Source organism: Parambassis ranga, chromosome 14 (genome assembly GCF_900634625.1).
Source record: "Parambassis ranga chromosome 14, fParRan2.1, whole genome shotgun sequence".
Lineage (NCBI taxonomy): Eukaryota > Metazoa > Chordata > Actinopteri > Ambassidae > Parambassis > Parambassis ranga.
The window spans coordinates 7,542,668-7,558,339 of NC_041034.1; the positions used below are offsets into that span (position 1 = coordinate 7,542,668).

The 15,672-nt window shown below is 40.8% G+C and overlaps 2 protein-coding genes across 4 annotated transcripts in view; one reads left to right on the plus strand and one right to left on the minus strand.

The window, feature by feature from the left end:
* Positions 1-2,633: 2,633 nt before the first annotated feature.
* Positions 2,634-5,227, minus strand: LOC114445992 (putative fibroblast growth factor 1). 3 transcript variants are annotated; one of them, XM_028421370.1, is made up of 4 exons: positions 5,074-5,227; positions 3,658-3,865; positions 3,214-3,317; positions 2,634-3,016 (listed from the first exon to the last, which is right to left on the minus strand). In XM_028421370.1, exons 1-4 carry the CDS (start codon positions 5,113-5,115, stop codon positions 2,828-2,830), a joined length of 543 nt encoding a protein of 180 aa, XP_028277171.1. In that variant the 5' UTR covers positions 5,116-5,227; the 3' UTR covers positions 2,634-2,827. The 3 variants fall into 3 exon arrangements, with proteins under 3 accessions (XP_028277171.1, XP_028277172.1, XP_028277169.1); XM_028421371.1 differs by lacking the exon at positions 5,074-5,227 and adding an exon at positions 4,465-4,734; XM_028421368.1 differs by lacking the exon at positions 5,074-5,227 and having other exon boundaries at positions 3,658-4,405.
* A 2,838-nt stretch (positions 5,228-8,065) lies between these two features.
* Positions 8,066-15,672, plus strand: part of LOC114445972 (rho GTPase-activating protein 26-like) — a 57,188-nt gene continuing 49,581 nt past the window's right edge. The window contains exon 1 of the mRNA XM_028421338.1: positions 8,066-8,764. Coding sequence (XP_028277139.1) covers positions 8,611-8,764 — 154 coding nt within the window. The 5' untranslated portion in view covers positions 8,066-8,610. The remainder of the gene's footprint in view (positions 8,765-15,672) is intronic.

Below are 15,672 nucleotides of genomic sequence, written 5' to 3' on the forward strand. Positions count from 1 at the left end.
CAGACATAGAGCTAAGAGAGCTAACCACTCCTAAATAATCCACTTTGTCCTGCTTAAGGTGAATATTGAAGCATTTTGTCGCACCTGTGTTGTAATTCTGAGCTGACATCAGAGGTAAGTTACAGAGCTGAACTGACCCCTGGGTAAATGTCCGACCCACCATGGTGGAAACAGTTAACACACCTCTGACTGAGCCTGAGGCAGCACACAGATTCATTTGAATTATGTGATTTACCACTTCCAATCACAGACATGCACTTGAAATTAGAAGTCAGTGAGTGAGCTGCTGAGTGCGCACATACATGCTGCCTGTTCTCATTCTCTTCATCCTCTCTGTCCTATCTACCTCCACTTCACCTCCATCAGCAGGACAGTCCCTCCTTATGAACCTGTTAAAGGGGACGTGTTTCTTGCCAATGCTCACTCAGAGATCAGGCTTTAGAGGCAACTTTTTATTGTAAATTATAATACACAAATAAAACTGAATTGACTTGATTAAAAAGTGATGACACCAACCAGAGCCGTTGGCCCTCAGGAGCCCGACCCCTAAATTGTACCTTGCTTGTATACAAGTAACCCTTTTCTAACCCATAGTTTATTGTGTTATGCTAGAATAAATTATATTAGAATAATAATAAATAAAAAATAAATAATGTTGTGTTGTTTACTTACCAAAACCTTTACCTGACTACAGTAACTATCATATTCAATTTTTAAAAACTACATTTTCCTTAAGATAAGAGCTATTAAACTGATCTGACACAAGTCACACATTGAATGTAAAACTGCCTGAAACACAATTCAAGGAATTGCTCTTTACTTCAGCTCTGATCTCACATTTACAGTCTTTTTTGCAGAACTATTGCTCAGTAATTTGTCACACTCTTGGTACTTGGATAAGTGATAATCCTACTGTAATGCTTGTTGCCAACTCTGTTTAAATCCCACAATAATATGGTACTTGTTGGAGACATGAATCAGCTCCAGTCCTCCCAAACATTTTAAACCATGCTCCGGTGTTTCCTGCAGAATCTTTTTCCTGGCAGCGTCAGAAACAGCGTTTCAGGCCATGTTCTGTTTCAGCCGTTACACATTAAGTGTGGATTAGATGAAGAATGCCATCTCTTCCAAAAATGTGGCGAAATGACTTGATTGGGGTGAATGGAGGTCTTCCTGTGTGTGCTGTTACAACTTCATAGTGGCAATAATTTGAACTGGGAAGCAGCAACAAATGAGTTCCTTTATAAGGATCTCAGATTATTCCCAGATTAGGTCTTTAAGAAAGTGTTTTTAGGAATCAGAATATCCACTTAGGCGAGTTTGATCTACTTTGATCAGATTTTAACAGCAAAAACTACAAAAATAAAATATATTAATTAGAACAATAATAATGTTTTTTTTTATATAAACAATGATAATGGTCTCCAGTCAGCAGAAGTCATGTAGCGACTTCCTCTGCTTATATGAATGTATGGGGTCTTGTTAATTCTTTTTTCAGACGCGTTTATCATTCACATGGATTTACAGTTACATACTGTGTGTGCTGTGTTATAACCCACATATAGCATCTACAGCTGCATAAACACATGCTATATCCATGATTTATTTTTACTGGGATTTGGTGAGACCTGAATGTGTGCCTATAATAAACCAAAGACTTTTTAACTAAGGAGCTTTCAGCGCCCTCAGACCGAATGAAGTCACCACCAGAACTAAAACAATGCTGCCCTCTTGTGGCAGATTTTGTCATTGAAGAAAAGACGCCTGAGTGATTTACTAATGTAAACACACATGTGAACTAATTAGCAACAGATTTATGGATGAGTAATGATAAGCACAGTAAATCGAAAATACTATTTATTTATTATTATCATTATAATACAGAATTATGTCATACATTTAATACAATATGTATTACTTTAAGGTAACTTTTTACTTATTTGCTGCATATTGCACATCTTTTGAATACAATTAAATGTTATTATATTAAACATTTATTAATATTTTTACAACAATAAGAAATAACTTTTATCATTAAACTACTGGAAGCTGCAGCTGGACAGACAGGTGTATTTAGTCCTGCACTGCTTCCTTCCTTTCTCCTTTAACCAGAATTAAACAGTTCACTTCAGGGCCCGGCCCAAGGTATATGCGAAATATGCAATCGCTTAGGGCCCCGAAGAGCACCAAAAGTTCATGATAACATATATATTTTAAAAAATAACATCGATTGATACAAACGAGATGGTATGGTAATGATAGTGGATATGTTACACACACATTGCAGCTTATAGGTTGACGAAGCATCAGATGCTGAGGTGGTGGTATGAAATTTTTGCTTAGGGCCCCATAAAGGCTTGGGCCGGCCCTGGCTCACTCATTTCACATTTGGTGTTTACAAGCATTTAGTTCTCCTTTGCCTTAACTTACATAAGCTCACATAAACAATATCATAGTTATATTTAATGTGGTAACAAGACTAACAATCAAACAGCCAGTCTGCTTGTGACATTTATCATGCTGTAGATTGTTTGTTCAAGTTTGAATTCCACATCCGCTTTCTTTTTTCTTTTTTTTTATTGCTTTGTTGGTTTCCTTTGTGCCAGACGTGATCAACCATAAAACTATTCTTGTGTAAAAGCTGTCCGACAGCAGTGGTATTTCAAACCAGGGTTCAAAGTGAACACCCATTTGTCAAAGCCGACGTACGCTGAGGCCTCACTTCGCTTTCTGTCTGCAGTGAGAGGGAGTTTATCATATAAGGAGGATACGAGTTGGAATACTCTGATCTCTGTAGAACATCGTCATTGTGTGTTTGCCTCGAGCTTTAAGACATGTTGCCTGCAGACCTTGGCAGGAAAAAGATGGCCTTCTGACCCTGCTGGGTGTCTGGTCCTGCTTTGGTCTGTCCGGTCCTCTTTAAGGCAACATACCAGTTATACTTCTGTGAGCGATACGTGTTGTAGTGGTTCTCTTCATACTTCTCCAGGAAGTAGCACTCATCATTCAGTGCTTGCTGAGGCAAGAAAATGAAGGGAGGGTAAAAGTGATAAAAGTGCCTGAATGTACTTGCTTAGCTTATGTTGCTAATGTGTTGTTTTATATGGCCCAATGGCAAGTTATTAACTAAGGGTAATTATTGAGTTATGTCACAAGAAAAAAGCTCTTATGAAAGAGGAACAATGGCTGGCAACATTCTCACAAAACACTCACTGATCCGTAGAGGCGTCCATTTTTGTTCATAGCCAGGTACTGTCCTGTCGTCTCACCTTTGATGACCACAACACCTACACTCACAGCCTTCAGTCTCAGGATGTCTGCAACACACACACGGCAGCACTGCTGCATGGTATCACTTTTGTTGCCATTGTGAGCACAGGATAAAGTTACTTTAACACAGTGTGAACACAGTCTGAACCTTTGCTCAGCATTTATTTTTTTTCTGGGAAAAATGAATCACTTGAGCAGCTTTACCAGAACTGCTGCATGTAACCGTTACACAAGAGGATTTGTTATTCATCATAGTTTTAGAAAATTCCTCATTCATGAATGAATCCAGGTTCAAACCTCTTCTCCTCCTTTGTTTGAATCTTTTTAACAGCCAGTATATGTCATTTCTTTTCTCTAATACAAGAGTTTCACGTTTCTTTTTCTTACCATAGGGGTCATTTTCTTGCCTTCCACCCTTCACACTTCCATCTGGTAAGATCCTCAGGTGATACCCTCCATTCTGACTGTAGAGCCTGGTCAGTGTCCTCTGCTCCTGCTTGGACAGGTCCAGAGAGGCTGGTCCGAGCGGCAGCACTGTAACGTCTCCCTCAGACATCCCACAGAGGCTCTGAGACACGGACGAAGCAGCCTGCGTCTGTAACAACAGGAGAGATCCAGCACTGTGTTCACCGCTCATGACACCTGGACTGTGTCTGAGACACAAAAATAGGAAGGAGGAGGACAACGCCGCCTTCATTTTTATCATTGCAGGAAATTCTCTCCACCCCTGCCTCCACCTCTGTCTGTATCTCCCTTTCTCTTTTTTTCATGAAGTTATAAAACCACCCAGGGATCAGTTCTGGACAGAGGCCAGGGAGAGCAGCTACATGACTGAGCATGTTCTCTTATTGAACATCACTTTGATCCTTACTCGGTGAAAATAATACCCAGATGGCAGTGATGTAACGTTGCACATGAAATCAGTGCAAGGCTAAAGCAAACAACGTGTGGGCAACAACATGCTGCAAGAGTCTGACCCACAGGAGGTAACTGTTGAACACATAGCACAGCGATCCACCAGTCAAACAGTGGAGCCCTTCTCCTCACACCGTCAAACAAATCACCAGCAGCTATACCCTTAAGATCTTAAGAAAGCATCCTGCCAGCCCGGTCCACTGCAGACTACTTCCTCAACCGCTTATCCAAAAAAAACAAACAAAAAAAAGCCACAATGTCAGTTCAGTCTGCAACAACCTTGAAGGGTAGAGATCCCAAAGCAGCAGCTAACTTTCACGAAGTCAGACAGACAACCAGTGACAGACCCAGCCAGCAGTGGTACTGTAACAACTCTGGTCTTTGTTGTCATTTGAACCCAGAGGTGTAGCTGCAATGATAGAGCCAAGCGGGACCACATCTGGAACATCTTGAGTACAGGGGAGACAAGAATGCAAGGCTGATCCAATCACCCAGCCTGTTTTTTTTCTTTGTTTGTTTGTTTTCCTAAGAAGCAGACCTCTGGAGGAGGATTACGGGATATGGCTGGCTTTGAGGTGACCTTCGGACGGAGAGGCAGGTGGGAATGACGTCAAAAGTACAAACAAGGATGGAGTCAGAGTGCGGATGTGTGGGAGGTGACACTGGACCTGTGTGTATGTTTGGATAGACATCAAACAGACGTAAGGATTCGCTACCTTTGACCCTGATAAATTGCTGCTTTAGGCTACTCATCACTTTCCAGTGTTGTGTGTAATGTATCTGTTTAGTATTATTTGTGTTATTTTTTTAGTATTCCAAAAAGTAAGACAGGTTCCCTTTACTGCCCTTTACTGTGTGTGAATTAGGTCTAATGGGTCAGTCACCTACCTGTGAGCAGGTCATGTGACAGTGCTCCTGATGAGCCAGCATGTCCTTCTTGCCACCTCTTCTTCTTCTTCTTCTTCTTCTTCTTCTTTCTTACACCAATCTTCACCTCTCCTCTCTACCAGAGCAATGTCTGGACTTTAGGAGCCTAAGTATGTATTTGTACTCCTCCCTACCCCTCACCCACCCTCTCCCTCACCCCTCACCAGCTTCGTCACAAGACTCATTTTAACAGGCCAGTGTCAGGACTAAAATTACCACCCTAAACTACAGAGCAAGAAAGAAAAGCTGAGACAGAGTGACGCAAGTGTCCAGGCCATGGGAACCAGCTGGACATGCTGCCTGTCTGACTGAGCACTGATACATTCTTTGTTAGCGGTGTCCTCCTGGAAACACTGGTGAGCAACACAATATAAACATTTATGAAAGAAAAACAAAGAGAATGGCCGCAATTAATCTTACATAATGAAACCCGAGCCAGGTTTCTGCTTAGGTGCTTTTCCCTCAGGACGGTTAGATCACATTACCCAAGACCTGCTTTACATTCCACAGAATGCTTAGTCAGCAGAAACAAAAATATAGACAATCAATCAACAAATATAGTCTGTACAGGCAGAGTAATATGAGGCAGGAGAGCAGGGGAGCATTGATTTCTGATACAATTAATCATTTTTTAAGTGTCAGTGTCTCGCCCAGTTTCCAGCTTTGTAACAATTCCTTAAAAAAAACTTCTTAAAAAAGACTTCAACAAACCCTTGGAGTCACTATAGCTCTTAGAGGAGGATTTTTAATTCATCATGTTGCAGAGACACATTAAAAGCATTTCTCATCAGGCCTTCTGAATGCACTCCCTAAAAAATTCAGATATGTGCTGAGGGGTGTTGACATTTCTCAAAATGGTGGTAATGGCTTCTTAGAACAGTGCGGTGGATATTTTTGCACACTTTCACTGTCTGTCTCACACCAGCATGACAATAAACAGCAGCGTTGTGCCGGCTGGTGAATTATTCACAATGGTTGCCTGGTCTCTGTCTCCTTTTAATGGACGCTCTCCTCTCCTCTCCCCTCCACTCCTCTCCTCTCCTCACCTCAGGATACCAGGAGATGGCAGTATAACACAACAGGTGCTACACACAGTGTTAAATCTTTCTTGGTGTAGCAGTGTAGAGATAGGCAGTGTAAAGTAGTTTATTTAATTATTATATTATATTAGCATAACCTCATTGGTCTTGACAGGACTCTGTTAGATGGGGATGCAATAGACGTAATTATTGGCAGGGAAGGAAATCTAATTAACAGCTTCTTGATGTTCATAAAACAGCTGGTGAGATCTAACACTGGTGCTGATATTGATAACGACCACCATCTTTAAATACATTCACTGATGCTACTGTGAGTAACAATAATTATCGTAAATTAAAAGCTAATTAAAGAATGACACTTTTATTTTGAAAATACAGAGTGCATGTTAGAGTTGAACATCATTTAAAACCCGCTCATCAGGCACTACTTAGCTATGTATAATTTTTTATTTATTTCCATTCTCATTTTATTTGTCTCTCTCTGTGCTGTGTTGACTTCATTGTCTACAAACTACAGTCTGTTTTTTTTAATGAGCCTCCTGCATTTTTAGAATTTACACACAAACAACAGGCAACTTCCTGTAAATGGCTGTCTGTGTACAGCACATGGTGGCAGATGGAAAAATGAGCAAGCGAGCAGATGCTGTGCTCTGCTTTGGCAGAGGAAGTAGCACTTCTAAATGTGAACGGTTTTGACAGAAGAACCACAAACTGCAAGTGTCAGTGACATAGGCCTACATGCAATAGCCACTATAGGCCCCTCACATCCCACAGTAACAGCATTAGAACAACAATCTTTATTTATTTATTTATTTATTTCATGTACTGTAAAATCTACTATGAGAAAGGCATTATCTATAGATTATATTCTGGAGTCCATTTGTCAACATCAACACAATGTTGGCCGACAGAGGGCGCCACAGATGATGGAGGCGGTGGAGGCTTTAATCCAAGGCAGAGTCAGCTCCACAGAAATTCCCCGCTCTGTAGAAATGACATCAGCGTCTCCTTACACCAACCAGGCTCCAGAACCGCTGCATGCAAAGATCGTCTATGACTGAGAGGATGCCATGCTGAATATTTTAATACAGGCTGACCTGCAAAGCATCAGCATACATCGCTCTTGTCTTGAACTTTTGTGACCTCTTTAAATGTCTTTAGAAAATAAAATGAATATGAATAGTTACAGGGTATATTTGGACCCTTTTACTATTTAAATGCATTTTTTAATGGCACTTTTGCAGAATGGGGACTTGAACATCAACATAAATTGTGGTTATACAACCTTTAGAATGTAAATACCACTGCATCTGTATTGTGACTAAACAGATCATTTGTATAAATGGTAAACATTTGCTGTTTATAGGACGAGTTTCATTTTTCATATTTTATCGGAGACTAAACTCAATATGTTTGGTGTTATGTTCCTCTTAATATTGGCAGATACATAGCTGTTGTTTCAAGGTGGTACATGGTTAACACAAGGTCCTCCTGAGGACTATGATCAGTGAAAAGTACAAAAAACTGTCCCCAGAAAGAGATTGATAACTGGATTTAAATAACATTTATTAACAATTGCTGACAGGTTTATATGCCAAACAAGCTGCATATTGCCTCTAACCATGGGGCTCTAGGAATCTGTGTTGATCTGTCCACAACTGTAAGATAAAACTTGGTATTTGGTCAAGCTAACCATTAGCTAGAAAGCCAGTAGTTAGGGTGACTAAATGAGCGAAAATATATCATCGTTTATAGAAAACCGTCAGAGTGAGTCTTCTTTACTTTTTTCTTATCTTTTCGCTGGTGTCTCTTACTACACTCCCGCCTCCAAAGAGGCAGCTCTTCTGTCCTGCCCTCTGATTGGTCCACGCAGACGTCAATCAGAGGATTATCCCGTGTCGGGGTAGGTTGATTACGTTCTGCGGGGCTGAGCTGAGCGGGGCTGGGGCGCAAAAGCATTGCATTTTAAACCGCCCTGGGAAGACACCGCGTTTACGAGGCGAGTTTTGTTGTGTTTTTGTTCGGCGGCTGCCTCCCTCCTTCCCGCCTCGCCCCCGTTTGGACTCTGTCCGCTCCAGAATGAGTCTGTCGAGAGGAATGCAGCACCGGCTTACCTGAGCAAGTGGACACCTTTTTCTCCCTCACTCTGCTCTGACTTTTTACATCATTGCTGTCAGATTCGCTGCCCCGCTGGAAGACACAAGGAGGACTTGTGGCAACTTTAGCTTTTTAAAAAAACATACCAGAAGCGTGTGATGTGGGCAGCCATCTCTTGGATTCACCTCCGCCCCGTTGTTTACATGTTGTAAATTGGATTTTCCACCATTTCCAGCCGCAGCACAGGTCTTCTCTCTCTCTCTCTTCATTTTGTTCCTCCTTCCTCCTCCTCCTCTTCCTCCTCCTTCTTCTCCTGCTGGTCGGAGATTCTTTTATTTTTTATTTTTTGCCGAGCAGAAAGATGGGACTACCTGCCCTGGAGTTCAGTGACTGCTACCTGGACAGCCCGCAGTTCAGAGATAGGCTCAAGTCTCACGAACTGGAGCTGGATAAAACCAACAAGTTCATCAAGGAGCTTATTAAAGATGGCAAGGCGCTGATCCAGGCTTTGAAAAGTAAGTGTGTGTGTGTTAGTGTGTGTGTGTGAGAGAGAAATACCTGCCACTCAGTAAGTCCAACTTTGATTGAAGTCATGAGGACACCTCACACTCTGCTGTGTGTTACTGATAAGACATAACAGAGGCTGAATTGGGGCTGTTGTCCTCTCAAACTGTCAGCACATCTGTTCCCATCAGCTTGCATTATAAGGCATTTAGAGGGAGTGTGAACTGTGTGTTTCACCCACGCTGATGGTGAGTGCTGGCAAAGTGTTTGATAAAAGGTTGAACCACTATGTAGCTTTTTCTCTCCCTCTCCTGGTGGTTAATAAGGCGAGTCAGGGTGTGTAAAGCCATCAGTTTTACACTTTGTTGTGTCTGTCTGCATAAATACACCTGGATGAGTGGGTACATGCACTTTTTGGGGACCAATCCACAAGCAGTGTCTGCACTAAATTTTAAAAAAAGTGATGTGCACAAAGAGGTCAAGGCTTTACAGTTTAATGGAGAAATTCCCAGCAGTTCCCCTCTGACCGAGTACTTAGCCCTTGACAGCTGGGTGGGGAAACCCACTGACAGACCTAGACTCAGGGTGGACGTTAGCGCAACAAACACAGTAACCAAATCAGAAGCACACAGCTGTGCAGAGAGATGCTGAGGCCTGTAGCAGGATGACTGAAGGATGGGTCATCTAAAGCTAACCCAAAGTATTGGCTTCAATAATAAAGAAAGTGTAGCACAGATGCCCCAAAACTTGGCTAATCCAATGAATAGGACAAGCTCAGTAGATTGTACATCCTGTTTGTGGTGTATTATTCATACAGCTCATATTTGAATATGAGCTGTGTGAATAATCTTGGAAAATCCGCAGCAGATCAGCTTTCCAGTTAATTTTCCTACTGTACCTTTAAAGGCAAACCAGGTCAGCTCTCTGTCAACACAATGGTTCAGTCAGCTGATATGAAGACAATTCTGCTTTTGTCCATTACTGAGATGTAGAAATCAAACAACATGACCTGATTTACAGAGGCAGGGATGAGAGTCATTTTATTGTAGTAGCAGCCTGGCAACAGCCAGTCAGCAAATTTTTTGTTGTTGTTGATCTCTTTATACCTGTACTACACACCACTGTGTGCTTTCTGCTCTGATAAATCAACTTTCTCGGCTGTTGCTCTATAAATTTAGTGTGAAGCATCTTTCCTCACACCTCCATCTGCTAAATTTTTATAGCTTTGAGGGAGATATGTGTGACTATTCCTGGGAAGCCCCTAAAGTTACGTTTGGTGCTATTTGCCTTCTGTCATCTTTCACTTGTGCTGCAACGGTTACATGTGTGACCACGGAAAGACAAAATAGGACATCGGTTATCACACGCAGTTCTGTTTAAAAGTTGAACATCTGTTGCCATGCTTGTATGATGGCACTGGTGTCTTGTTTTTTTTTTAACAACTCTTGTTTTAAGGTGCCTTTGCAATATTGTAAATCAGAGAAATGCTCTGAGAGGGCATATACCAACATTCTTGGAATGCTGTGGTCTGTTATTTCTAAAGAGCAGACTGTTGCTATGTATAACAGCCCGTTGCTATGGACACGGTTCTAATCACAATGGTGGATCATGTCACTCTGCTACTGGTGATAATAACCATTTACTGTGCTGGTTGGGTAGCAAAGCTAGTTGCCTCTGAACTGTATGAATCTGTGATTGGTTTAATTTTTAGTTTCTCTTCTCATGCAAGCGTATTTTTTTCTTTTTTCTTTTTTGGACATCACAGTCATTTTTTAAGTTTTTGTCACACAGTTGTAGTCGCCACTCTTGCAAATTTACAGCAGCGCCATCCTGTTTGTGGGTGTCAGACTGGTTTATGTAGCAATTACACATGTAGACACATTCAAACCAAAGCCTGTACACACGCACAGACACACAACCTCTGCTGCAGTATGGAGTCTGTAAACCACAAGGTCTCTCATGAAGAAGTACTTTTGAAACATACACAAACTAAGATGGCAGATGTAGAGATGCACAAACAGAAACACACACACACATGCCTGTGTGTGTGTTTTTTGTGTTAGCCAGATGTCATTTAAGGGCAGACCTAGCTTGTTATTACAGCAGCTGAAGAAATGTTTGGTTCTTTGCTCCACCTCTAACATGACATGGCTCAATCAGCCAAACAAACCCTAATTACCAGCTCGGCATTCACCGGTGCTGTAAGGACAACAGAACGCCACATTTAGAACATTTATATAGACAACCACGCATGACGTTGCAATGTTTTCATACTGAAAGTGTGTCGCTTGGCTCGACACGGATGTTTGTTTCGGCGTCTTCACATGTTTTTTCTTGCGGTATAATCTCAAATGGAAGTGGGCTTAAATCATCATGTAACTTTTCTAAACTTGTTTTAATGGTGTAACACTTAGATTTAATTCAACATACCGTAGTTGGTGACACTATGTTTTGTTGATCTCAGTGGTCTTGAAGTCTTTGTAGATGTGACACACTGTCTACACAAGCCTGATTTATAGTTATAATTGAATATTGGAAATACTCCATAACTCATTAAATGTGTTGCTGAGAAGAACAGCAAAGAAGGAACACAATTTCACATTTTTCACATTGCCATGGTGAGGCTCTTTCCACAACAGCTGTCATTAATCCTCACTGTGTATTTATAGGGCCTCTACCACTTATTCATCACATGAACCTGTGAACCATCATTTGCCAGGGCCAAATCATTACTAAATGTAAGAAAGATGATTCATGATTTATGGTTTTTCCTTAGAAAGAAGGAAATGTTTATGTAAACCATTAAAAAAAATTACTTTTAAAATACTAGTTTTTTTACATTTGTGACAAGTGTTAATGAGGCATGTATTCACTGTACTGTATGTGCAGGTTATAGCATCATCTCAACCTCCTGATGAGATGATGCTACCAGATGGAGGATTAACATGTGAGGACACATACTGATCCCTCATACTGTCCTATAGAGACAAAGAAGCCCATGGTGGTTGACCTAAGAGCATTATATGTTTTATTTTGTAAACTAAGCTGCCATCTCAACTTGACTGACCACTTTGTACCAGAGTGGTTGTTTACCGTTATATTTTAACGTGTTGACTGTAAAAGCACCCATCTTGCTCAGGCATGTGTTGCTCTGTTGCATCCTGTCTGTTACTGGTTAAAAACTACTCTCCTCCTTTTAGCACCATCTTGATAATGGCCTTGTTTTAGGCATTTACTTTGACTTTAAATCAACATTTTAACTGCCCCTAGCAACCTCACAAACATGCTGCTAACTGTGAACTGCTGTGTTTAACGTCTGAGAAGAAGTTGAAATTGGAATTCCCTGTGATGGACCAAGCACTGTTGCAAAGCACATCTGCCCCTTTCACCTTCTGCCTTTCCTGTAGCCACCCACTATGCTGTTGGTGAGTAACAAGTAGGCTAATGGCAGTCATTCAGTGGCTGAACTGTCAACCACACTGATAGATGGGGGTCATACACACACACACAAACACACACCACACCATAACTAATTCTGATGGCTGCGGAAGACCCTCTTTTTAAAGACCCAAAGAAGAGTATGAGCCGTGGGGCAGAGAAGGAGAGAAAGAAGGGGAAGAGGGGGTTGTCATTGTATTTCAGTGTTTCAAAGATGACATGGCTCTTATTTTGTTACATTTTCTATAGAGGAGGCTGCAATGTAGGTTGAGGAAGCAGAAAGATGGAAAAGGAAGAATTGTCTGAAAAGTCATTCGCCTGCACTTAGGAACAAAGATGAGAGGGTGTGTCTGTGTGCATCTTTTTGTGTGCAGTTACACTCTAGATATGCAGACTTTACATCGTGTGTGTGTGTACATTTCTTGCTTAAGGTGTGTGTGTGTTGCCGCTGCAGTATGGCACAGTGGGGGTTGGGGGTCTTCCTCTGTCTGTGACGTAGCATGGAGGAGAAGGAAATTAGGGCATGACTGAGCCCAGCTCTTCTGCTATTGTTGCCTTGCTTTTGTCACGCAGACTGTCTGACACACACTCAAAAAACACCCAGACATGCATGCATTTACCGTCACACTGGCTCAAAATTTCACCAATTTCTTTAAGAAAAACGGAAGGAGCACCAACACCCACATGTATAATATGCAACATCTTGACACATTTGTCTTTGTTGTGTAACTGCTCATTTGTTGCAAAATGCTGGACTCAACAGCATAAAAAGCATTTTTATTTTGATATTTTATGGGCTGCATTCAACTGCGGTAAAGCCAATCATCGCAGTCATGTTATTATATGATATTTATATATAACAAGCTGCCTCTAACATTGGACTTTAAAGGTTTTTAAAAAATGTGCTTCTAAGCTAATGATTTTCTGCATAAATAGCATGTGTGTATATATAGATTTATAGCTAGCATAGCAGAAAAAAGAAGTACAAGTCCAGCCATCATGCCCCTTGATCTATTGAATCTTTGATGTGGAGTATTGGACTCCAGCTGGACTGAGGCTGGTAAATATTTTAGCTTGGGGGGGACTGATTTAGTTACACTGCATGGCAGTCACACAATGGCTCATGACGTCCTTGTATGTCTCATGATGGTATAGAATGTGTTTTTGTATACGTATAGAATCCAGTTGATGCATGCACACGTGTTTCTTTTTTTCTTTGCAGCATGCAACATCTTGAGAAGTTGCACTTATAGGTTGCTTTCATTGTGTCTTTGTTTTGAGCAGCACACTAGATACATGTTTGAGGAAATGCTGAATGATTTACTGGATTAGAAATGTGTTCCAGGAACTGAAAGAAGAACTGAAAAAGAACAGGTTTTTTTTTCATGCCATAATTTAAAACACGCAATCTTATCATTTTAAAACAGAAGAAGGAAGTAGGAGTCTACCATACACACCACTATATTTAAATAAGTATCTTTAGTCTTTAACCATAGCATCACCTCCTCACCGTCCAAACACTTACAGTTAGCAGTGTCTGTGGTGTGCCTTTGCAGAGGTTTACATATAAATATATGCATCCTGTATGTGCAGACGACTCATTTGCTCTGCTGCAATGTGAACTGTGCTGTATATGGGCCATAATGTTGATTACTTCTTGTAAAAGCTTAGGCCCATAAAACACTTACTGTAGAGATGCTTCATGAGAGGAAATGCTGCCGTATCATTAGTTTAAAAAAAACAATAAGCGACTGTGTTTATACTCAGGCCTATGAATCCAGCTGTGAGATACTGTCACTTGCTGTCCAATGTAAACCAACTTGTGTCAAGAATGTTCTTGAATTGGGCTTCAGGTTCTTGATGGTGCTGCAGCTGTCTGCCTCTCTTAAACATACAAAGCATTCTGACAAACCTGACAAAATGTGATTTGTTATATGAAAGTTGATACTTTAAAAGTAAAAGGCTACACTTTTATTTGATCACTGTACTCTGAACATTATAAAACACCAAAAAACCACAGAGCCGTAAGAGAGGAGTGGAAACTGAACTCTGAGGAATGCTCGTTTACTCTTCACACACAGCTACCTGATCGCTGCTGTTCGCTCATAAAAGAGACACACATTTCACAGCTGTCTAAAAACTGGCTTTTACTGCAGGTGGTTATGGAAGCAAATTGTTTAATTGCAACTGTTGATTAAGGGCGGTGAATTGGCATCCCTGATGCTGCAGCTCGATGCTGACTTGGTTCAAGTTTAAGGCCACGTCTTCATCTTGACAATTATTTACACTTGATCCGAAGCTACTAATAAGAAATAGAAATAAGTGTTTCCATCCATTAGTGTCTGGCTGAACTCTTTTTACTGAGGATTTGTGCAAAGCAAAACTTCAGGAAGTGGCCTTGTTTTGTTCTGAAATATATATATTTTTTCTTTTTAAACTTGATTCCACGTAGAAAGGGTAAATTACGATGTGGTACATCTGTGTCTCTGGATTTGTGTTTATGCTGTAGCTCCTTTTTTACTGTCCATAAAATGTAGCAGGACGTGCATGGAGCATTTAACAAAGCTTGGGTGACGATTTGTGTAATTACAAGAAAAACTAGGTCCTTTAAAATGACCAGTTAATTATTGAATGCCATTATAGGTGCCATTAAAGGTGCCCTTGGAATTCTGTAGAAAAACAAAATGTCTACAGTGAAATATATGTAATCAGAATCAGAAATATTTTATTAATCCCAGAGGGAAAATGTTTTCCTTTAAACCTGTGTGAGCAAATCTTCACCTAAAGGCTCTCATTTATTCCTTAGCCTGCAGTGTCGAGCAGTCTGATCTAAATTTAGGACGCATGCGATAATGAGACAGAAACTCTCAGTCTGTGGTGGAGAAAAGGTGTGACTCTAAGTCGATACTCTTTAACAATAAAACCTTGAGCCACAGCGGAGCTAGCTGCCCAGACTTGCAACAGGTGTCACGTTCAGCAGGAAAATGTTAACTCTTCTGTTAAATGCTCCCACACAAACATATACACACACGCTGACACGTGTTGTTGATAAAACAGATAATTTCCTTCCACATAAGCTCCTGAAATGAGTCGGAAGCTTCTCTTTTTAGTGAACTGTGAAACAGATTGTAATGTGGAAGTGCGCAGAAGAGATGACAATGTGGGTTTCAGTTTAAATCCTCTTTTCAGGCAGATGTGTCCAGTTTAGCGTCCAATAGCCACTTGACATTATGTTGGGGATTATGTAACCAAGCACAATACTCATGTATCGTACTTTTCAATCATCATTTTTTTTTTCTAAAAATGCCTGCAGTCTGCAGACTTTCCACATGTAGCCTCTTAGTTTTGTGAGAAATAAGTCGAGTTCTGTAATCAACAAGAGAGATCTGTAGAATTTAACTGCAACAACAAGGTTCCCACTCAAGACAGCAACTTTCTGTGACCTCGTTACACACAATCAGTGTTTTATTTACACATAAGT